General features: G+C 41.6%; 1 protein-coding gene across 1 annotated transcript in view; it reads left to right on the top strand.

The window, feature by feature from the left end:
- The window catches only part of FREM2 (FRAS1 related extracellular matrix 2), a 293022-nt gene that overhangs the window by 110375 nt on the left and 160724 nt on the right, over nucleotides 1–21923 (top strand). Inside the window, exon 4 of the mRNA XM_073613282.1 lies at nucleotides 12263–12493. Within this exon, the coding sequence (XP_073469383.1) occupies nucleotides 12263–12493 (231 nt within the window). The remainder of the gene's footprint in view (nucleotides 1–12262; nucleotides 12494–21923) is intronic.

Genomic DNA, 21923 nt, shown 5'->3' with positions numbered 1-21923 from the left:
AAGGTTATATGAGGCCATAAAGTGGAACTAAATCTGCAGGGTTCTTCAGAGAATTTGCCATAATGTGCTCATTATGTGCCATAATGTGCCCCCCCCCCCCCCCCCGCCACAGCCACCTTGAGTAAGGGCAAATGATTCATGTAGCATTAACATCTTGGAATCGGCCCTTAGCTCAGGCATGCAGACAGAAGGGTGTGCTTAGCTGAGAAAGCCCCTGAAACCCTACTCCAGATGAAAGAAAGCAAATGCCCATGAAGGCTCCTGGGATGTATGCCATCATTCTGGCCTAGGCTAGAAACTAAGAAGCAACTGAAAAATAAAAAAAAGGAAGAAATGTTAAAAAAAAAGTTTAAAACAAGTAAATATAATCTACCTTACTATCTGTTAACTAATGCTAGCAGCATGCAGATAAAAAATTGTTATTGTTGATTGAGCAAGTTCAGTTCCACTCTAATGCCCCGTACACACGATCGGACTTTCTGACAACAAAACCGTGGATTTTTGTTCGAAGGATGTTGGCTCCAACTTGTCTCGCATACACACCGCCACACAAATGTTGGCCAACAATTACAACGTACTGACGTACAAGACGTATGTGATATCTTCCGGCTCGTACTTGATTCCGAGCATGCATGGGCTTTTGTCCGATGTACACATGTTCGGAAAGTCCGACAACAAACATTTGTTGGCGGAAAATTTGAGAACCTGCTAGCCAACATTTGTTGGCGGAAAGTCCGACAACGAATGTCCGATGGAGCATACACAGGGTCCGACTTTCCGCCAACAAGCTCACATCCAACATTTGTTGTCGGAAAATCCGAGGCTAGGTAGGCTTTTCACTACCACTTTAGCCCCGGTACACAGCACAAATTTGCATTGCGATTTTATACATCGCAATATGAATTCTGCTTAGCATGTGCGGTTTTCAATGCAAATTTAGTGCAAATTTGTGAGGGGAATGGTCAAATCTGTGATTTTATTTTAAATCTAGGCAAAAAATAATAATTTGCAGTGATGTAAACACTGGACTGAGATTTCAGTCCAGTCCTGTAGAAGTCTATGGAGCTGAAATTCGCACCACACCGCACTAAGTTCGCACAGGACCCTTTTTTGAACCAAATCCAATTCGCACCACATTTGTGTGAACAGCCTTCATTGGAAATAATGCTTTTTTTTACATGACATGCGGATCTATGCTTTTTGGATCGCATCTGATCCGCATAGAATTTGCATAAGTGTGAACCGGGGCTTAAACATATGAAGCTACAGCTGGAGTTCAACATTTGCTGAAGTAGTGGGAATTTCCCACCAATTAAAGGCATTATTTATTTATTTATTTATTTTTAACTGAAAAGTCCATAAAAAACATCAAATAAGTTAGTGAGTTAGATAATGGTAGAAACGGCCTATTAGCAAAAAGCATGCTTGGATCTTGTATCTGACATACTATTACTGTAAAAAAAAACAAAAAAAAAACATATCATCTAAGCAGACTGTTTTAAGATGTATTTATTTTTTTCTAATGATCCCTTATAAAAATGAAAACCTCCCTGTGGACTAAATCCATTAGTCCAAGCATGGAGCTATAAGACAAATGAAAGGAAAAAAAAAAAAAATACAACAAAGCCCGACAGGAGATCACTGCTTGCCAGCCATGCCGCTGTGAGTCGATTTCATCAGGTTGTAACCAATTCCCTCCTCCCCCCTGGATTTGGGCTTCTTTTTCAGTTTGGCAGTCAGAGTTGATAGGAGAGGTGTTGAAAACTAATCAGTGTCCAATGAGCCAAAAGGTAAAATGGAGCGCTCTATCCTGTTCTACACGCTGACATTTATTTCTGGCTACTGCTGTGTGTCTTTTAACAGATCCTGTTAACAAGAGAGCTGAACGTTACCAAATCTCTGTGATCTCAAGAGAAACCAAGACAGAATTATATTATAATATATATGTAATATTTGCTATAATTTTATAGAGTAAAAAGTAACTTTTCAGAAATTAAAAAAAAAATACTTGTAGGTTTCCCAAGATCTGTTTTTAAACGTAAAGTTAACACTAATTGTGGATAGAATGAAGCTTTGTGCTTTGGTTTATGTGTTGTTGTTTTTTTCCTAATACTCTCCCAATCCACTCTTTTTTTTTTTTCCTTTTTCTTTTTCTCCCCCCCCCCCCTTTTTTTGTTTTTTTTTCTCTAGTGGGATTCCCTCCCTTGCCCCCCGCCCCCCCCCGCCCCAACTTCTAGGGGTCAAAATAGGGTCTCCCCAACCTTATTAAAATAATTAAATTAGGCAAAAAGAAAGAAATAAAATAGAAAATCACTGCGATGTGCAATGAGGTTTGACTCTATTGGACCCCTATATGAGGTAATATAACATAGTCCTATAGAGATAAGTGGTCCTAATATTCAAGGCTGCCTCCAATTTACGGAAAGGTTTCTTCACAGTTAGGCCCCTTTCACACGATCGGACCGTTCAGGTCCGCCTGTCAGTTTTGACGGCGGACCTGAACGGGCGATCCATGTTAGCCTATGGAACGTCGGATGTCAGCGGAGACATGTCCGCTGACATCCGACCCCGTCCGATCCGCTAAAAGCAGACGTATGGCTCTACGTCCAGATCCGTCGCTGGCGGATCGGATCGGGTGAGATCTGACGAAAACGGACACGCTGTCCGTTTTCGTCCGATCCCTCCATAGGCGGCAGCGGCGCCTGACAAGCCCCTCCCCGCTCAGTGAGCAGAGAGGGACCTGTCATCCGCCGGCTCAGCGGAGATCAACGGACTGATCTCCCGCTGAGCCGGCGGACCGAGGCGGGCTCCGTAGAAACGGAGCCCGCCTCGTGTGAAAGGGGCCTAAGAGCTGTGAAAATGTGGGATAGACTCCCTCCAGAGGTGGTTCTGGCCAGCTAAGTAGATTGCTTTAAAAAAGGCCTGGATTCTTTACTAAATTTACATAATATAACTGGGTACTAACATTTATAGGTAAAGATGATCCAGGGAAAATCCGATTGCCTCTCGGGGGATCAGGAAGGATTTTTTTCCCCTGCTGGAGCAAATTGGAGAATGCTTTGCTGGGGTTTTTCACCTTCCTCTGGATCAACTGTGGGTGAAGGATTGTGTATATGGGTTTTGTATTATTTTTTTTTTTTTTGGGTTGAACTAGATGGACTTGTGTCTTTTTTCAACCTAACTATGTAAATTCTATTTTTTGTTTAAGTTTTTATTACTGCCCCTGAACAAGTAGCTAGGTGTAATTAAAAGGGCTTGGTTAGTTATTTCTTAGAATTGTATGCCTTTACCTTTCTAGGAATGTTAGTGCCAAACGACCACTGGGACATAATTACTGATATCTAGATTGGGAATATTGCTGTGGGTTAATGAATTGTATTGCACAACTAACTAACACAACTAACACACTAAAAAAAGAGTTAAATAAAAAAGGAAAAAAAATTAAAACACTGATTTAAAGAAGAAAAAAAGTAAATGCCAAAGTTAATGTTGATTAAAAAAATTCTGATTAAAAAAAATCATAATAATCTTAATATATTTTTAATATTATATGATTTTAATTACAATTTAGAGCTACTTTTTTGTTATTACAAAAATCATTACGTACAGTATACTGTACAAATATAGCTAAAGTGTATGCCCAAGACTGTTTGCAGGGGTTTTGGATGGAGTGGGGAAAGATTAGAACCACTGTCAGGTTATTATTGTTATTGTGGACATTTCCCCTCTACTACAGTTGCTACAACTGCTTCAAAGAAAGGAAGTGAGGGAAAATCTGCAGCAGTTACATAATCAGAAATACAAAGCCTTTCTTCATTTTTATTTTAGTATCACTGTTGGAAATTTTGCCCCCCCCCCCAAATGGGACAGTAAGTCAGCGGAAATAACAGGGACAGTCTCCATAGACAGCTTGAATTTTGGCTGACTTCTGCTTGATTGGCAACGAAAAATTAAAAAATTGACTGAGCCAGGTGGAAAACTATCCACACAGCGACCTCATTCTATTGGATGTAGCCACTGCTCAGCAGCGCTACTGCACTCAGGCAACCGTGGGTGTCACAGCCGTCCAAATACCAATGCTGGTAATGGAGTCTTCTTTGTCCACACTCTTAGCACTAATGGGGGAACTGGTTGACATTCTCATTCCCTCCACAGGCTGAATGGGAGAAAACCAAGCCATATACTATTTCAGCCTCAAAATGACACTAAACATCAATTGTTTTAATATATCAAGTAAACCATTGATGTTTTTTAAAAAAAATAACACTTTTACTCACCTAAAGGCATTAGTCCGATGCTGCATCTGTTCCCTGCTGCCTCTAAGACTGAGAACTGAGCAATCAAAGACTACTGATCATTCGGTTCTTAGTCTTCATTAAGCAGAGAGCAGGTGATTGTCAGTCACCAGCTCTCTGTTCTGCCCCTCCAGTGCTCACTGGAGCGCTGGGCTGTGCAGGGGGCAGGAGCGGCTGGCTCAGGCTAAAAGAGCCGTGGCCCTAATTCTCCTTCAAGGTCAATTACCATTGTTTTCAGGCTTACTAGTTACCCTTTGTGCTCTCCCGTGCCTCTGCTGATGCACTTTACTGCTAGTGTGTGTGTTCTTTCTGGTCACATGCTCAGCTCTTTGCATACTACAGTTCCCCTAGCTCTGAATGTGTCTGTGTGTAGATGTATACTCTATCCTGGGGGGTGAGCAGGAAAGGGTGGCTATGTTTACATACTTAAAGGCGGCATAGAGAACGAACGTAACTTACCTAGAACAGGAAGTCTGAGAAGAGCAAAAAAGAGATAAAACAATGGAAGAAAGATGGAAGAAAGAGACAAAAGGTGCATTCTACTTATGTTTAAGCATATTAAAATTCAAAAAGTTGGCTTCAATGTGCTGCACCCCTGATATAATAAAAAAATAAAGAAAGAATGAAAGAAGAAACTAGAATAAAATATCCTCCTAAACTTAGTTTAAACTCATAATACAGATAACAGCTAAACACCTAAAGTATTAAATAGCTAGAGATAGTGCAGGACATTGAGAAGAGTGGAACGGATGAGATATTGGGACAATGCATTTTATTATAGAGTCTGAAACACATTGCTGCACACGCACTCTATCTGTTTCCTATAGAGCTTTGCTCAGTTAAATGTCTGCCAGAAATTCCATGGGTCATTTGAAGATGACAACACACGGTGCTACATATAAATAACTCTGTGTCATAAGGTAGTTGCCATTTGGTCTATGAAACTTTATCCATTGCTTGTAATTTGCTGCATTGTAACAATGCCATGGGATACTTGTTATCAACAGATAAAGTCATTTATGTAGTAAATATAATGTATCAAAAAAAAAAAAAAAATAGCAATGCCATTTGCAATACAGTGAATTTTGTTTGCACAATTTCTATTTATTTTACTGAATTCCAATAGAAAATAAATGTTTTTTTTATTTATTTTTTTTGGTCTAAGCAAAGCTGCTGTTAGAAACCATGGGTCACTGTACAGCCTACCCGTCAGCTAAACCCCCCCCCCCCCAACAAAAAAAAAAATGATATGTTTGCTAAAGTGCTACAGGCACAATGCTATGCTTTGCAGCCATATCAGAAATGATACCCTCATTGAAAAAGGCTTATTCAAGTCAATAGTGCTGCTTGTGTGCAAAGTGCAGGGTTAGTCCAAATGCTGACTGCTCTTCAGAGAGTAAACCACATGTGAATGAGCCCTTCATTTTTTACAATTATTTTTTAGAATTGTAATTTTTTAAAACCTTTACATTTACATTTTATTTTTTTATTTATTTATGTATTTATTTACAATTTTAACAGCCCTGTTGGGAGGTTTTGGTGAAATATCAGAGGTCTAAGCAGACCTCTGAGGTCTCTCTTTTGAGACAGAGAACGGGACTGAGGACAGAGATGCCCCAGTCCCTGGGCAGTTACATAGTTACATAGTTAGTCAGGTTGAAAAAATACACAAGTCCATCAAGTTCAACCAAAAAAAAAAAAAAATACAATCCCACATGCACAATCCCATACCCACAGTTGATCCAGAGGAAGGCAATAAACCCCAGCAAAGCATGATCCAATTTGTTTCAGCAGATCTCCCGAGAGCCATTCGGATTTTTCTTGGCTCAACTTTACCTATAGATGTTAGTACCCAGTTAAATTATATACATTTAGGAAAGAGTCAAGGCCTTTTTTAGCGCGACCAACTGAGCTTGCCAGAACCACCTCTGGAGGGAGTCTATTCCACATTTTCACAGCTCTTACTGTGAAGAAACCTTTCCGTATTTGGAGATGAAATCTTTTTTCTTCTAGATGTATAGAGTGCCCCCTAGTTCTCTGTGATGACCTTAAAGTGAATAACTCAACACCAAGTTCACGATATGGACCACTTATGTATTTGTACATGGTGATCATATCCCCCCTTATCTCCTCTTCTCAAGAGGGAATAGATTCAGTTCCTCTAATCTTTCCATAAAGCTGAGCTCCTCCATGCCTGTTATCAGTTTGATTGCCCTTCTCTGCACATCCCCGATATCCTTTTTGAGAACTGGTGCTCAAAACTGAACTGCATATTCCAGATGAGGTCTTACTAATGATTTGTACAGGTGCAAAATGATATCTCTCTCTCTCTGGAGTCCATACCTCTTTTAATACAAAAAAGGACTTTGCTCGCTTTGGAAACCGTAGCTTGGCATTGCATGCTATTATTGAGCTTATGATCTACCAAAACCCCCAGATCCTTCTCCACCACGGATTCCCCCAGTTGTACGCCCCCTAGTATGTATGATGCATGCATATTCTTAGCCCCCAAGTGCATAACTTTACATTTCTCAACATTAAACCTCATTTGCCACTTAGTTGCCCAATTAGAGGTCGGCTTGTAAATTGGAGACATCCTGCTTATTGTCATCTTATTGTCATCTGCAAAGACAGAAATGTTACTTTTAATCCCAGACCCAATATCATTTATAAAGATATTAAAAAGTAAGAGTCCCAGCACTGAACCTTGGGGTACACCACTGATAACCTTAGACCATTCAGAGTAAGAATCATTAACCACTACTCTCTGAATTCTGTCTTCTAGCCAGTTTTCTATCCATTTACAAATTGATCTTTCCAATGTAGACTTTACCTTACACATGAGCCGCGTGTGGGGAACTCTGTCAAACGCTTTTGGCAAAGTCCAAGTATACTATATGCACAGCCACCCCTCTGTCCAAGGTTTTACTTACCTCCTCATAAAAACAAATCAGGTTTGTTTGACAACTTCTGTCTTTCATGAATCCATGTTGTCTGTTGCGGCAGAATGGCACTGGCAGGCAAAAGGTACGTCCCCTTTAAGAAGTGTTGTAGCGAACGCGCGCCCGCCATGGTCTACGTGGCCGTGACCGCGGGTCCCTCGGACTCGATGTCCGCCGGGTGCCCGCGATCGTGTCACAGAGAGGAAGAACGGGGAGATACTTATGTAAACAAAGCGCTGCGTAAACTGTCGGCGCTATATAAATCCTGTATAATAATAATGTAAACAAAGCATTCCCCATTCTGCCTAGTGACAGGACAGTGATCTACTGCTCTCTGTGATCGAGAGCAGTGATCACTGTCCTGTGTGTTCAAGCCCAGCCCCCACTCAGTTAGAATCACTCCCTAGGACACATTTAACCCTTCACTGCCCCCTAGTGGTTAACCCCTTCACTGCCAGTGTCATTTACACAGGAATCAATGAATTTGTATATCACTGTTTGCTGTATAAATGACAGTGGTCCCAAAAATGTGTCACAAATGTCCGATGTGTCCGCCATAATGTCGCAGTCCCGATAAAAATCGCAGATCGCCGCCATTACAATTAAAAAAAAAATAATTAAAAATAAAAAATGCCATAAAACTATACCCTATTTTGTAGATGCTATAAATGTTGCGCAAACCAATCAATATATGCTTATTGCGATTTTTTTTTTACCAAAAATATGCAGAAGAATACATATCGGCCTAAATTGAGGAAACATTTTTTTCTATATATATATTTTTTCCGGGATATTTATTATAGAAAAACTAAAAAATACTGTTTTTTTTTCAAAATTGTAGCTCCTTTTTTGTTTATAGCGCAAAAAATAAAAACCGCAGAGGAGATCAAATAACACCAAAAGAAAGCTCTATTTGTGGGAAAAAAAGGACTTCAATCTTGTTTGGGTACAATGTCGCACGACTGCGCAATTGTCAGTTAAAGCGACGCCGTGCTGAATCGCAAAAAGTGCTCTGTTCAGGAAGGGGCTAAAATCTTCCGGGGCTAAAATGGTTAAAATATTTTTTTCCAACAAGAACTCGTCTATGTGGTCTTTTATTAGACTCTCCAGTATCTGCCCGACTACAGAAGTTAAACTAACAGGTCAATAGTTACTTGGTAAAGTAACAGTGGATGACTGGGAAGTGCTCTGCGCTGAGCGGCTTCCAGTTCATTCACACATTGAAGCAGTTTACAGTTTACAGTGTTTCCGATATGAATGGACCCCAGGAACAATCCATACCTATCGCTCACCGTGTTTATTCAGCAAAGGAAGGGGCTGGTAAATAGGACCTATTTACCGCCCCCCCTGCTGTCGATCCTGAAACGATCCCCCTGTGTGCCCTCAGCAGCTGCTGGTGGGAAAGGAGATGAGGGAAGCTGGCAGCTCTGCAAGGGAGGAGCGGACACACAGGGGGGCCTGGACAGCAGGTGTAAGGGGGTGCAGATTTAAGAACCTAGTCCCCTGCAGGGGGATCCACAAGACAGGCAAGTCACAAGGCAGTGCAGCCCTGGCCCTCCGGCTTATTTAGAGCAAAAAGTAAGGCATTGTACACATGAGGTTTATTTATTAAAGGTAAACAGGCTGTTCACTTTGCAAGGGAATTTTCCCCAAAGCTTAGTGAATGTGGTTAAAATAAACTTTGCAAAAAATACCCAATCACTTACCAGGAGAAATAAATAAATTATTTTTAATTGCAGATAATTGGATGATGAAAGTCAGCAGAGCTTCACCTCATTCACTAAGCTCTGGGGAAATTCCCCTTCCAAAGTGAACAGCCTGTTTGCCTTTGGGAAATGAACGCCAAAGGCTTCAGTTTGAATAAAAGTGGTGTGTATAGCAAGATTTTACAAAGCATTTGTAAAATGTCAAGGTAAACCTTCCAGCATGTTTCAGACAGCTTTTTTGAAGCCTTTAAAGTAAATGTATTGTGTCTGTAGTATTATAGTGTATACCAGTTCAGCTTATGCAGTGTAATCCAGATATGACAGATGCTTTACTGCTGTCTGGGTGATAGTGGCAGTATATTCTGACATAAGCCGTTTCCGCACATCTATAAGGATCCCTATTGTAATTCAATAGCTTTATAGCTAATCCATGAAGCTCTGCAACTGGCAGTGTGTGAAAGATTGGGACAAAAATATAGCCAATTTACATTTAATCTGGCTTAGTGGGGGGCATATTGGCTGGTTTGTTGGTGAGCTGAAATTTTATATCTAGGTCTCTAGTGGCCCTCTGGAAACTCAATTCTATGGGATTGATTTAAATAGAAAAATATGCTGTTTACTTTGCAAGGAGATTTTATCTTAACTTTACTCTTAACAAAATTAGAAAAAAATAATTTGTTTGCACATTAATGGATCACCTCCATTCACTAAGCCATGGGTCAGCAACCTTTTTCCACTTAAGGGCTGGAATGTATGTGAATGCATAGAGGGCCGCATTCACCTGCTAATAAATGAAGATAATAATAAGATACCTAACATGTCATGCTTTAACCGCTTGCCGACCAGCTGCCGCAGTTTGGCACGGCTTGGTGAAACAACGTTATGTTACGTCGCTTCGCCTTTTGGCCACTAGGCGCGCGTGTGCCCAACCCCGATGCAAGTGCCCGGCGGGCGCAATGACCGCCAGGCTCCCGCGATCGCTCGTGGCAGAGCGAGAACAGGGATCTGTGTGTGTAAACACACAGATTCTGGTTCTTTCAGGGGAGAGGAGACAGATCGTATGTTCATACTATGTATGAACACCGATCTCTGTCTCCTCCTAGTCAGTCCCACTCCCTCCACAGTTAGAACACACACATAGGGAACACAATTAACCCCTTGATCGCCCCCTAGTGTTAACCCCTTCCCTGCCAGTGACATTTACACAGTAATCAGTGCATTTTTATAGCACTGATTGCTGTATAATTGTCAGTGGTTTCAAAAATGTGTCAAAAGTGTCTGATGTGTACGCCATAATGTCGCAGTCCCGATAAAAATCGCAGATCGCCACCATTACTAGTAAAAAAAAAAATAATAATAAAAATGCCATAAAACTATCCCCTATTTTGTGGACGCAATAACTGTTGCGCAAACCAATCAATATACGCTTATTGCGATTTTTTTTTACCAAAAATATGTAGAAGAATACATATCGGCCTAAACTGATTAAAAACATTTTTTTGATAAAAAATGTGGAATATTTATTATAGCAAAAAGTAAAAGATATTATGTTTTTTTCAAAATTGTCACTCTTCTTTTGTCTGCCTCCTGTCTGCTCTATCAGGGGGCCAGAATCAGAGGAGTAAGAGAGGCCGCTCCCTGCATATCAGGCTCTACCGTCTGGTACGTGACAACAGGTAACAAGCTGAGATTAGGAGCACTCTCTTAAAGGGAGTGCTCCTAATCTCAGCTTGTTACCTGTCCACAGAAGCAGTGGATCAATCAGATTCCAATCTCTCCACCATGGGCAAGATCAAAGAGCTGTCCAAGGATGTCAGGGACAAGATTGTAGACCTACACAAGGCTGGAATGGGTTACAAGACCATCAGCAAGTAGCTTGGTGAGAGGATGACAACAGTTGGTGTGATTATTTGCAAATGGAAGAAACACAAAATAACTGTTAATCTCCCTCTGTCTGGAGCTCCATGCAAGATCTCACCTCGTGGAGTGTCAATGATCATGAGAATGGTGAGGAATCAGCCCAGAACAATACAGGAGAATCTTGTCAATGATCTCAAGGCAGCTGGGACCATAGTCACCAAGAAAACAATTGGTAACGCACTATGCCACGAGGGACTGAAATCCTGCAGCGGTCACCAGGTCCCCCTGCTCAAGAAAGCACACACGGCCAAGGCAACAAAGGAGTGGCTCAAGAAGAAGTACATTAAGGTCCTGGTGTGACCTAGCCATTCTCCAGACCTTAATCCCAAAGAAAATATGTGGAGGGAGCTAAAGGTCCAAGGTACCAAATGTCAGCCGCAAAATTTTAATGACTTGGAGAGGATCTGCAAAGAGGAGTGGGACAAAATCCCTCCTGAGATGTGTGCAAACCTGGTGGCCAACTACAAAAAACATCTAACCTCTGTGATTGGCAACAAGGGTTTTGACACCAAGTACTAAGTCATGTTTTGTGAAGAGGTCAAATACTTATTTCACTCATTAAAATGCAAATCAATTTACAACTTTTTTTAAATGCTTTTTTTCTGGATTTTTTTGCTGCTATTCTGTCTCTCACTGTTAAAATAAACCTATCATCAAAATTATAGACTGATCATTTCTTTGTCAGTGGGCAAACATACAAAATCAGCAGGGGATCAAATACTTTTTTCCCTCACTGTAAATCTGATTTTAGGAATCCTCTGCAGCAGAAATTGCATTTTTGTTAAGATTACTCCCAAAGGGTTAAACACTTTTAAAGGGGAGCAGATCTGTTAGCTTTCCTCATTAGAACTTTGGAAATGCATGAGCTGATTAATAATGAAAAAAATCACTCCCATTCAGAATCACTCTGCAAAGCAGAAACAGGATTTTAACAAACTCTGCAACAAAGTTTGTTAAAATCCTTGCAGTGTACATTGATCACCCAGAGGAAATTGTTTTTTTCAGCAACAATGGAGTTACCCTTTAAGGAGCAGTGGGAGACTGATAGGGTTATCCCTCTGATTACTGTATTTTCTTATCCTCTCAGCTTGCTCCTTTTCAGCATATTTGCATGGCTCCTCTGACTCTGATTGGATCTCAGTTTTACCCAGACTAATTGCTGCATTAAAAGGGATTAAAAGTGGCTAAAATCAAGCCAAACTCAAGTACTTACACTAGTTACATTTAAAAAATACCTTTTAATAATTTGCTGTTGAATACTGAGCTACATTAATTTGTGTCTTTTATATCTGCCTGGTGTTTAGATTTAATTACTACTGGGTTATTGGTAAATTATATATTGCATTCACAACAAATCAGGCAGACGTTTGACATTTTGCAATGTGCATTTCTTCTCCAGGTATTGGCACCGTGGATGGCACAGCAGAGAAGGACAAAGACTTCAGAGGAAAGGCTCAGAAACAAGTCCAGTTTAATCCGGGTCAGACCACAGCAACATGGAGAGTGCGCATCCTAACTGATGGAGAGTATGAACAGTCTGAAACCTTCCAGATAGCACTGTCAGAGCCTGTCATGGCGGCCTTGGAGTTTCCAGAAGTGACAACGGTGGAGATCATTGACCCTGGAGATGGTATGGATTGCACATATTTGGTTTTATTTAGTAAGGCATTACTAGGAACAGTGATAATATGTAAATTATAATAACTTGTTGCAACCAATCACATTTCAGTTTACTGTAAGTAGAGTAGTGAGACGTGAAGTCTGAATGGCTACTAATTGCCTCAAGAATTGAAAAATGAATGAAATGTTGTTTTAGTGAGCTATTAATGGGCTCTTATTCAGGCAAAAGTGTGAAAATTAGGGGTAACAGGGCCAGAGAAGTGTGGAGGTTATGATGAGTCAGTATGTGCAGAAGAAGTGCGGAATGTGTGATAATGCCAGGAAATGCAGGAGAGGAGTATGGAAGTTAATGAGGCCAGGACATGTGGGAAAGGAGTGTGGAAGGTATGATGAGGCCAGGACATGTGGGAGAGAGGTATGGAAGTTAATGAGACCAGTACATGTGGGAAAGGAGTGTGGAAGGTATGATGAGGCCAGGACATGTGGGAGAGAAGTATGGAAGTTAATGAGACCAGGGCATGTGGGAGAGGAGTTTGGAAGGTATAATGAGGCCAGGACATGTGGTAGAGGAGTGTGGAAGGTATAATGAGGCCAGGACATGCGGTAGAGGAGTAGGGACGGTAGGAAGAAGCCAGGACATGCAGAAGGGGAATGTGGAGGTGTGATGAGGCAATTTTCTGTCTATCCAGGGTCCCCACTTCCTCCTATACACCTTTGTGCTTCCCTTTTGGTGTAGACCAATTTTTCTTTTCTTATTGTATCGTTTACCTCTCTCTCCCATTCCACACCAGTAAATGGGTTCCTTTGCCAGCCATTTCCTTGGGATCAATTGTCGTGCTAAAAACAAACACATGAGTATTGCCATTCTTCTGCCCTTTGCATTATTGTCTTCCTCCATATACCCTAGTATACATACCATTGGGTCTAGACTAAGACTTAATTTATAGTACAGATAACCTCCCTCCAATATCTATTTACCTTTTGGGCACCTCCATATCATATGGAGAAGATCTCCTTCTGAGGCTCTACAATGTGGGCATTTAGCACCGGGTCTCCAACTAAAAAAAATAATTGGGGGGGGGGGTACAATTCACTCTGTGCAGCAGCAACAAATGGGATATTGCCGGTGATGAAGATAGGGAGACTAACGGACCTGACTCCAATATTGGTTTCCACTTCCCCTCTGCTATATTTCCCAGATCCTCCTCCCATCAGCTCCTACAAGGAAGCTTCACGTCCCCCTTTTTCACCAACGCACATATATATTGTCATAAACAACTGAAAATAGTCCTTTAGACGAATTTGCTTTAATTACTTTGCTAAGACTTGCCATATCACTCCACTCCAAGGGCCTTTCTCTAAATTGTATACCCAGGGCATGTATAACTTGTACATATTTGTAAAAAGACTGACTTGGTATATCATATTCCTCCTTCAATTCCTGAAATGATTTAAGAGCTCCTGCTTTACAATTGAGAGAGATAAATAAGGCGGAAAAAGTAATCTAATCTGATGAATAGTGTTTAATATGTCAAGGTTGGATTTACCTTTGGAGAACTGGATGGACTTATGTCTTTTTTCAACCAGATTAACTATGTAATGCACAATGAGCTGAATTTATTAAAACTGGAGCAGCCAGAATCTGTGCATGGCAACCAATCAGCTTCTATCTTCAGCTTATATAGTTAAGCTTTGAAAATTAAAAGTAGCATCGGATGCCATGGCATGCACATCTGCTCCATATTCTGGCTGCTCCAGTTTTGATAAATTACCCCCAGTGTCTGTTGCTATCTGTTACATGTGAAGGGGGATCTATAATGACAGGAACAGTCATTTTATGGGGGTTTGTAGGTATGACTATTATCCTTTATCCATATAATGCCCAAGAAGTATGAGGACATTTTACATACCTTTGGTGTAAACATTGTCCTGTTATAATGTTCCCATATTCCAGAATGACAATGCCCCAGTGCACACCACTAAACAATTACAATAATGGTTGTATGAATAGCAGGATAAAATCAAACAATTTCCATGGCCACTTTAATTGCCAAAAGTAAACATCATTGTGAAATTATAGATCACAGTGCAAAAATGATTTCCGCATTCTAAGATATGGAGGATTTCCTTCTTTCTTTTTTTTTTTTTTTTTTAACAACAAGGTTGGTCTTTATTGAAGGAAGAAGTGGTTCACATTGCATTTACAAGGCATGAAATATTGCAGTGGATACAGTCATGAGAGAACAGTAATACATTGGCAGTGCACAGTATATAACATACATAATGGAAGATCTCAGATCTAATCCCAACTAAATCGTAGGCAGTGTTCTTTTCACCCGTATTCAATAGTGCAAAAGGAAGGGGGGAGGGGGCAGCCAGCGGCCCCCACCAGGACAAGTCTAGACATCTGCAACATGTAGGGAACAGATGCGTAGATGTACCTACATGATAGTGTGATTTACATAGGATCAGACCATGGCCTCATAGTAGGTGAGGTTGAAAAAAGACACAAGTCCATCAAGTCCAACCTATGTGTGTGATTATGTGTCAGTATTACATTGTATATCCCTGTATGTTGCGGTCATTCAGGTGCTTATCTAATAGTTTCTTGAAGCTATCAATGCTCCCCGCTGAGACCACCGCCTGTGGAAGGGAATTCCACATCCTTGCCGCTCTTACAGTAAAGAACCCTCTACGTAGTTTAAGGTTAAACCTCTTTTCTTCTAATTTTAATGAGTGGCCACGAGTCTTGTTAAACTCTCTTCTGCGAAAAAGTTTTAACCCTATTGTGGGGTCACCAGTCCGGTATTTGTAAATTGAAATCATATCCCCTCTCAAGCGTCTCTTCTCCAGAGAGAATAAGTTCAGTGCTTGCAACCTTTCCTCATAACTAAGATCCTCCAGACCCTTTATTAGCTTTGTTGCCCTTCTTTGTACTCGCTCCATTTCCAGTACATCCTTCCTGAGGACTGGTGCCCAGAACTGGACCGCATACTCTAGGTGCGGCCGGACCAGAGTCTTGTAGAGCGGGAGAATTATCGTTTTATCTCTGGAGTTGATCCCCCTTTTAATGCATGCCAATATTCTGTTTGCTTTGTTAGCAGCAGCTTGGCATTGCATGCCATTGCTGAGCCGATCATCTACTAGGACCCCCAGGTCCTTTTCCATCCTAGATTCCCCCAGAGGTTCTCCCCCCAGTGTATAGATTGCATTCATATTTTTGCCACCCAAATGCATTATTTTACATTTTTCTACATTGAACCTCATTTGCCATGTAGTCGCCCACCCCCATTAATTTGTTCAGTCTTTTTGCAAGGTTTCCACGTCCTGCGGAGAAGTTATTGCCCTGCTTAGTTTAGTATCGTCTGCAAATACAGAGATTGAACTCTTTATCCCATCCTCTAGATCGTTTATGAACAAATTAAATAGGATTGGTCCCAGCACAGAACCCTGGGGAACCCCACTACCCACCCCTGACCATTCCGAGTACTCTCCATTTATCACCACCCTCTGAACTCGCCCTTGTAGCCAGTTTTCAATCCATGTACTCACCCTATGGTCCATGCCAATGGACCTTATCTTGTACAGTAAACATTTATGGGGAACTGTGTCAAATGCTTTTGCAAAATCCAGATACACCACGTCTACGGGCCTTCCTTTATCTAGATGGCAACTCACCTCTTCATAGAAGGTTAATAGATTGGTTTGGCAAGAGCGATTCTTCATGAATCCATGCTGATTACTGCTAATGATACCGTTCTTATTACTAAAATCTTGTATATAGTCCCTTATCATCCCCTCCAAGAGTTTACATACTATTGATGTTAGGCTAACTGGTCTGTAATTCCCAGGGATGTATTTTGGGCCCTTTTTAAATATTGGTGCTACATTGGCTTTTCTCCAATCAGCTGGTACCATTCCAGTCAGTAGACTATCTGTAAAAATTAGGAACAACGGTCTGGCAATCACTTGACTGAGTTCCCTAAGTACCCTTGGATGCAAGCCATCTGGTCCCGGTGATTTATTAATGTTAAGTTTCTCAAGTCTAATTTTAATTCCGTCCTCTGTTAACCATGGAGGTGCTTCCTGTGTTGTGTCATGAGGATAAACACTGCAGTTTTGGTTACTGAAGCCCCCTGATTCACTTGTGAAGACTGAGGAGAAGAATAAATTCAATACCTTTGCCATCTCCCCATCCTTTGTAACCAGATGTCCTTCCTTATTCTTTATGGGGCCAATATGGTCTGTCCTCCCTTTTTTACTGTTTACATACTTAACCACTTGAGCCCCGGACCATTATGCTGCCTAAGGACCAGAGGTCTTTTTCCAATTTGGCACTGCGTCGCTTTAACTGCTAATTGCGCGGTCATGCAATGCTGTACCTAAACGAAATTTGCGTCCTTTTCTTCCCACAAATAGAGCTTTCTTTTGATGGTATTTGATCACCTCTGCAGTTTTTATTTTTTGCGCTATAAACGGAAAAAGACCGAAAATTTTGAAAAAAAATGATATTTTCTACTTTTTGTTATAAAAAAAATCCAATAAACTAAATTTTAGTCATACATTTTGGCCAAAATGTATTCGGCCACATGTCTTTGGTAAAAAAAATGTCAATAAGCATATATTTATTGGTTTGCGCAAAAGTTATAGCGTCTACAAACTAGGGTACATTTTCTGTAATTTACACAGCTTTTAGTTTATGACTGCCTATGTCATTTCTTGAGGTGCTAAAATGGCAGGGCAGTACAAACCCCCCCCCAAATGACCCCATTTTGGAAAGTAGACACCCCAAGGAAATTGCTGAGAGGCATGTTGAACCCATTGAATAGTGATTGAATAGTGATTGAATAATGACAAAGAAAAAAAAAAAAAAAAATATTTACAAAAAGTTGTCACTAAATGATATATTGCTCACACAGGCCATGGGCCTATGTGGAATTGCACCCCAAAATACATTCAGCTGCTTCTCCTGAGTATGGGGATACCACATGTGTGGGACTTTTTGGGAGCTTAGCCGCGTACGGGGCCCCGAAAACCAAGCACCGCCTTCAGGATTTCTAAGGGTGTAAATTTTTGATTTCACTCTTCACTGCCTATCACAGTTTCAGAGGCCATGGAATGCCCAGGTGGCACAAAACCCCCCCAAATGACCCCATTTTGGAAAGTAGACACCCCAAGCTATTTGCTGAGAGGCATATTGAGTCCATGGAATATTTTATATTTTGACACAAGTTGCGGGAAAGTGACACTTTTTTTTTTTTTTTTTTTTTTTGCACAAAGTTGTCACTAAATGATATATTGCTCACACAGGGCATGGGCATATGTGGAATTGCACCCCAAAATACATTTAGCTGCTTCTCCTGAGTATGGGGATACCACATGTGTGGGACTTTTTGGGAGCCTAGCCGCGTACGGGGCCCCGAAAACCAAGCACCGCCTTCAGGATTTCCAAGGGTGAAAATTTTTGATTTCACTCTTCACTGCCTATCACAGTTTCGGAGGCCATGGAATGCCCAGGTGGCACAAACCCCCCCCCCAAATGACCCCATTTTGGAAAGTAGACACCCCAAGCTATTTGCTGAGAGGCATGGTGAGTATTTTGCAGCTCTCATTTGTTTTTGAAAATGAAGAAAGACAAGAAAAAACTTTTTTTTTTTTCTTTTTTCAATTTTCAAAACTTTGTGACAAAAAGTGAGGTCTGCAAAATACTCACTATACCTCTCAGCAAATAGCTTTGGGTGTCTACTTTCCAAAATGGGGTCATTTGGGGGGGTTTTGTGCCACCTGGGCTTTCCATGGCCTCCGAAACTGTGATAGGCAGTGAAGAGTGAAATCAAAAATTCACGCCCTTAGAAAGCCTGAAGGCGGTGCTTGGTTTTCGGGGTCCCGTACGCGGCTAGGCTCCCAAAAAGTCTCACACATGTGGTATCCCCGTACTCAGGAGAAGCAGCAGAATGTATTTTGGGGTGTAATTTCACATATTCCCATGGCATGTTTGAGCAATATATCATTTAGTGACAACTTTGTGCAAAAAAAAAAAAAAAAAAAAAAAAAAATTTGTCTCTTTCCCGCAACTTGTGTCGCAATATAAAATATTCCATGGACTCGACATGCCTCTCAGCAAATAGCTTGGGGTGTCTACTTTCCAAAATGGGGTCATTTGGGGGGGTTTTGAACTGTCCTGGCATTTTATGCACAACATTTAGAAGCTTATGTCACACATCACCAACTCTTCTAACCACACAAAGACAAAGCCCTTTCTGACACTCATTGTTTACATGAAAAAGTTATTTTTTTTTGCAAAAAAATTACTTTGAACCCCCAAACATTATATATTTTTTTAAAGCAAATGCCCTACAGATTAAAATGGTGGGTGTTTCATTTTTTTTTTTCACACAGTATTTGCGCAGCGATTTTTCAAACGCATTTTTTGGGGAAAAAACACACTTTTTTAAATTTTAATGCACTAAAACACACTATATTGCCCAAATGTTTGATGAAATAAAAAAGATGATCTTAGGCCGAGTACATGGATACCAAACATGACATGCTTTAAAATTGCGCACAAACGTGCAGTGGCAACAAAATAAATGCATTTTTAAAAGCCTTTAAAAGCCTTTACAGGTTACCACTTTAGATTTACAGAGGAGGTCTACTGCAAAAATTACTGCCCTCGATCTGACCTTCGCGGCGATACCTCACATGCATGGTGCAATTGCTGTTTACGTTTGACGACAGACCGCCGTTTGCGTTCGCCTTAGCGCGAGAGCAGGGGGCGACAGGGGTGCTTTTTTTTTTTTTTTTTTTTTTTTTTCTTTATTATTTTTTTGCTTTTTTATCTTATTTTTAAACTGTTCCTTTCATTTTTTTTTTTTTTTTTTATCATTTTTATTGTTATCTCGGGGAATGCAAATATCCCCTATGATAGCAATAGGTAGTGACAGGTACTCTTTTTTGAAAAAATTGGGGTCTATTAGACCCTAGATCTCTCCTCTGCCCTCAAAGCATCTGATGACACCAAGATCAGTGTGATAAAATGCTTCCCCAATTTCCCAATGGCGCTATTTACATCCGGCGAAATCTAAGTCATAAAATGATCGTAGCTTCCGGTTTCTTAGGCCATAGAGATGTTTGGAGCCACTCTGGTCTCTGATCAGCTCTATGGTCAGCTGGCTGAATCACCGGCTGCATTCTCAGGTTCCCTGTTGAGACAGGAGAGCCAGAGAAAAACACGGAAGACGGTGTGGGGGGGGGGGCATTCCCTCCCACGGCTTGTAAAAGCAGTCTAGAGGCTAATTAGCCACTAGGATTGCTTTTACATGAAAGCCGACCGCTGGCTGAAAAGAATGATACCAAGATGATACCTAAACCTGCAGGCATCATTCTGGTATAACCATTCAAAGTCGTGAATGGCGTACCTGAAGACAAAAAAATGGTTAACAATGGTTAACAATAAAGCACAGTAAACAGTAAAGTATAAATAATTACATACCTGAAAAACAAACATGATAAAACATAATAACAATAACAATAACAATAAAACATTGCAGAATAGAATACAGTAAAAAAAGAGCAGAACAATAGAGAGAGAGAATAGAGAGAGAGAACAATAAAACGACAACTATTTTTTTGTATTTTATATATATATTTTTTTTTTTACACTTTTTTTGTAACTAACTTTTATAACTGTAACCGGTTCCAGGTTCGGGTCTCTCAAAATGCGATGGCATCTTGGGAGACCCTGTGAAAGTATACCTAGTCTGTGCAATGCTGTACCCTACGCTAATAACTAGTGCATGGTAGCGTTCAAAACATTCACCAATGCAAAGACCAGGATTGTCAGGACAGGAGGGACAATAATAGCGGGTGTCACGCCTATATCCGCGCTTGCTGCAGACACAACATCTTTTTGGGGGGGTTCGTTGGGTAGGGGTACTCGGGAGGACATAAAAATGCCTCTCATGCAGCCGACTGCATTTGGTTGGGGATGTGAATGGGGGAAGTACGGGCGCTGCAGAAGCGGTGTGTTCCCAATTAGGATTGGCGAATGCAGCAGGAAGGGCACTATGGGCATGACGGGCCTGTGTTTGTCTTTTTGGTGGCAGCGGGACACTACTTGTGCTTGCCACCTCACCAGCTTGAACTGCACTTATGGGACTCGCCACGTCACCAAGTGTTACTGCAGCGCTGGTTTGACTACGACCGGGGTGTACTAGGCCGCTGGTGCTTGCCAGTTCAATAAAAAGCTTCCAAAAAAACTGTTAGCGATCGCAGGGATCAGGCCTGACTCTGCAAACGCTGCAGTTATGCGTTTAGTGTTTTGTAAGTGACAGTGATCGATCGATACTGCACTTGGGTGGGCTGGGCTGGGCCGGGCGGAGGGGCAAAACGCAGGTGCTAGCAGGTATCTGGGCTGATCCCGCTAACACTGCGTTTTTGGGAACCCTAAACTGCTGGGGACGCTAGTATAGATCTGATCGGATCAGATATTGATCCGTTCAGATACTATACCACTAAAGGAGGCGTATGCTGCGTGCGTGGGTGTTAGCGGTACTGGCGCTAACCTGACGCTGCCTGGGGCCGGTGCTTGCTAGTTCACCAAAATGCTACCAAAAAAACTGTTAGCGATCGCAGGGATTAGGCCTGACTCTGCGAACGCTGCAGTTATGCGTTTAGTGCCTTGTAAGTGACAGTGATCGATCGATACTGCACTTGGGTGGACTGGGCTGGGCTGGGCTGGGCGGAGGGGCACAACGCAGGTGCTAGCAGGTATTTGGGCTGATCCCGCTAACACTGCGTTTTTGGGAACCCTAAACTGCTGGGGACGCTAGTATAGATCTGATCGGACCAGATATTGATCCGTTCAGATACTATACCACTAAGGGAGGTGTATGGTACGTGCGTGGGTGTCAGTGGTACTGGCGCTAATCTGGCGCAGCCTGGGGCTGGTGCTTGCCAGCTCACCAAAATGCTACCAAAAAAAACTGTTAGCGATCGCAGGGATCAGGCCTGACTCTGCGAACGCTGCAGTTATGCGTTTAGTGTTTTGTAAGTGACAGTGATCGATCGATACTGCACTTGGGTGGGCCGGGCGGAGGGACAAAACGCAGGTGCTAGCAGGTATCTGGGCTGATCCCACTAACACTGCGTTTTTGGGAACCCTAAACTGCTGGGGACGCTAGTATAGATCAGTGATCAGTGGTGAAAGGGTTAACTAGGGGGCAATCAAGGGGTTAAAACATTTATTAGATAGTATATGGGGGTCCCTGTCGCTATAAAGCGCTGACGGCGAACCTAAATATTTACCTCACTAACTAGCGTCACCAGCGACACTAATACAGCGATCAGAAAAATGATCGCTTAGTGACACTGGTGACAGGGGGTGATCAAGGGGTTAAAACTTTATTAGGGGGGGTTAGGGGGGTATCCTAGACCTAAAG

The sequence above is a fragment of the Aquarana catesbeiana genome, linkage group LG02, assembly GCF_042186555.1.
Source record: "Aquarana catesbeiana isolate 2022-GZ linkage group LG02, ASM4218655v1, whole genome shotgun sequence".
Classification (NCBI taxonomy): domain Eukaryota; kingdom Metazoa; phylum Chordata; class Amphibia; order Anura; family Ranidae; genus Aquarana; species Aquarana catesbeiana.
The sequence above is the reverse complement of the archived record's forward strand: the minus strand, read 5'-3'. Positions and strand labels throughout refer to the sequence as shown.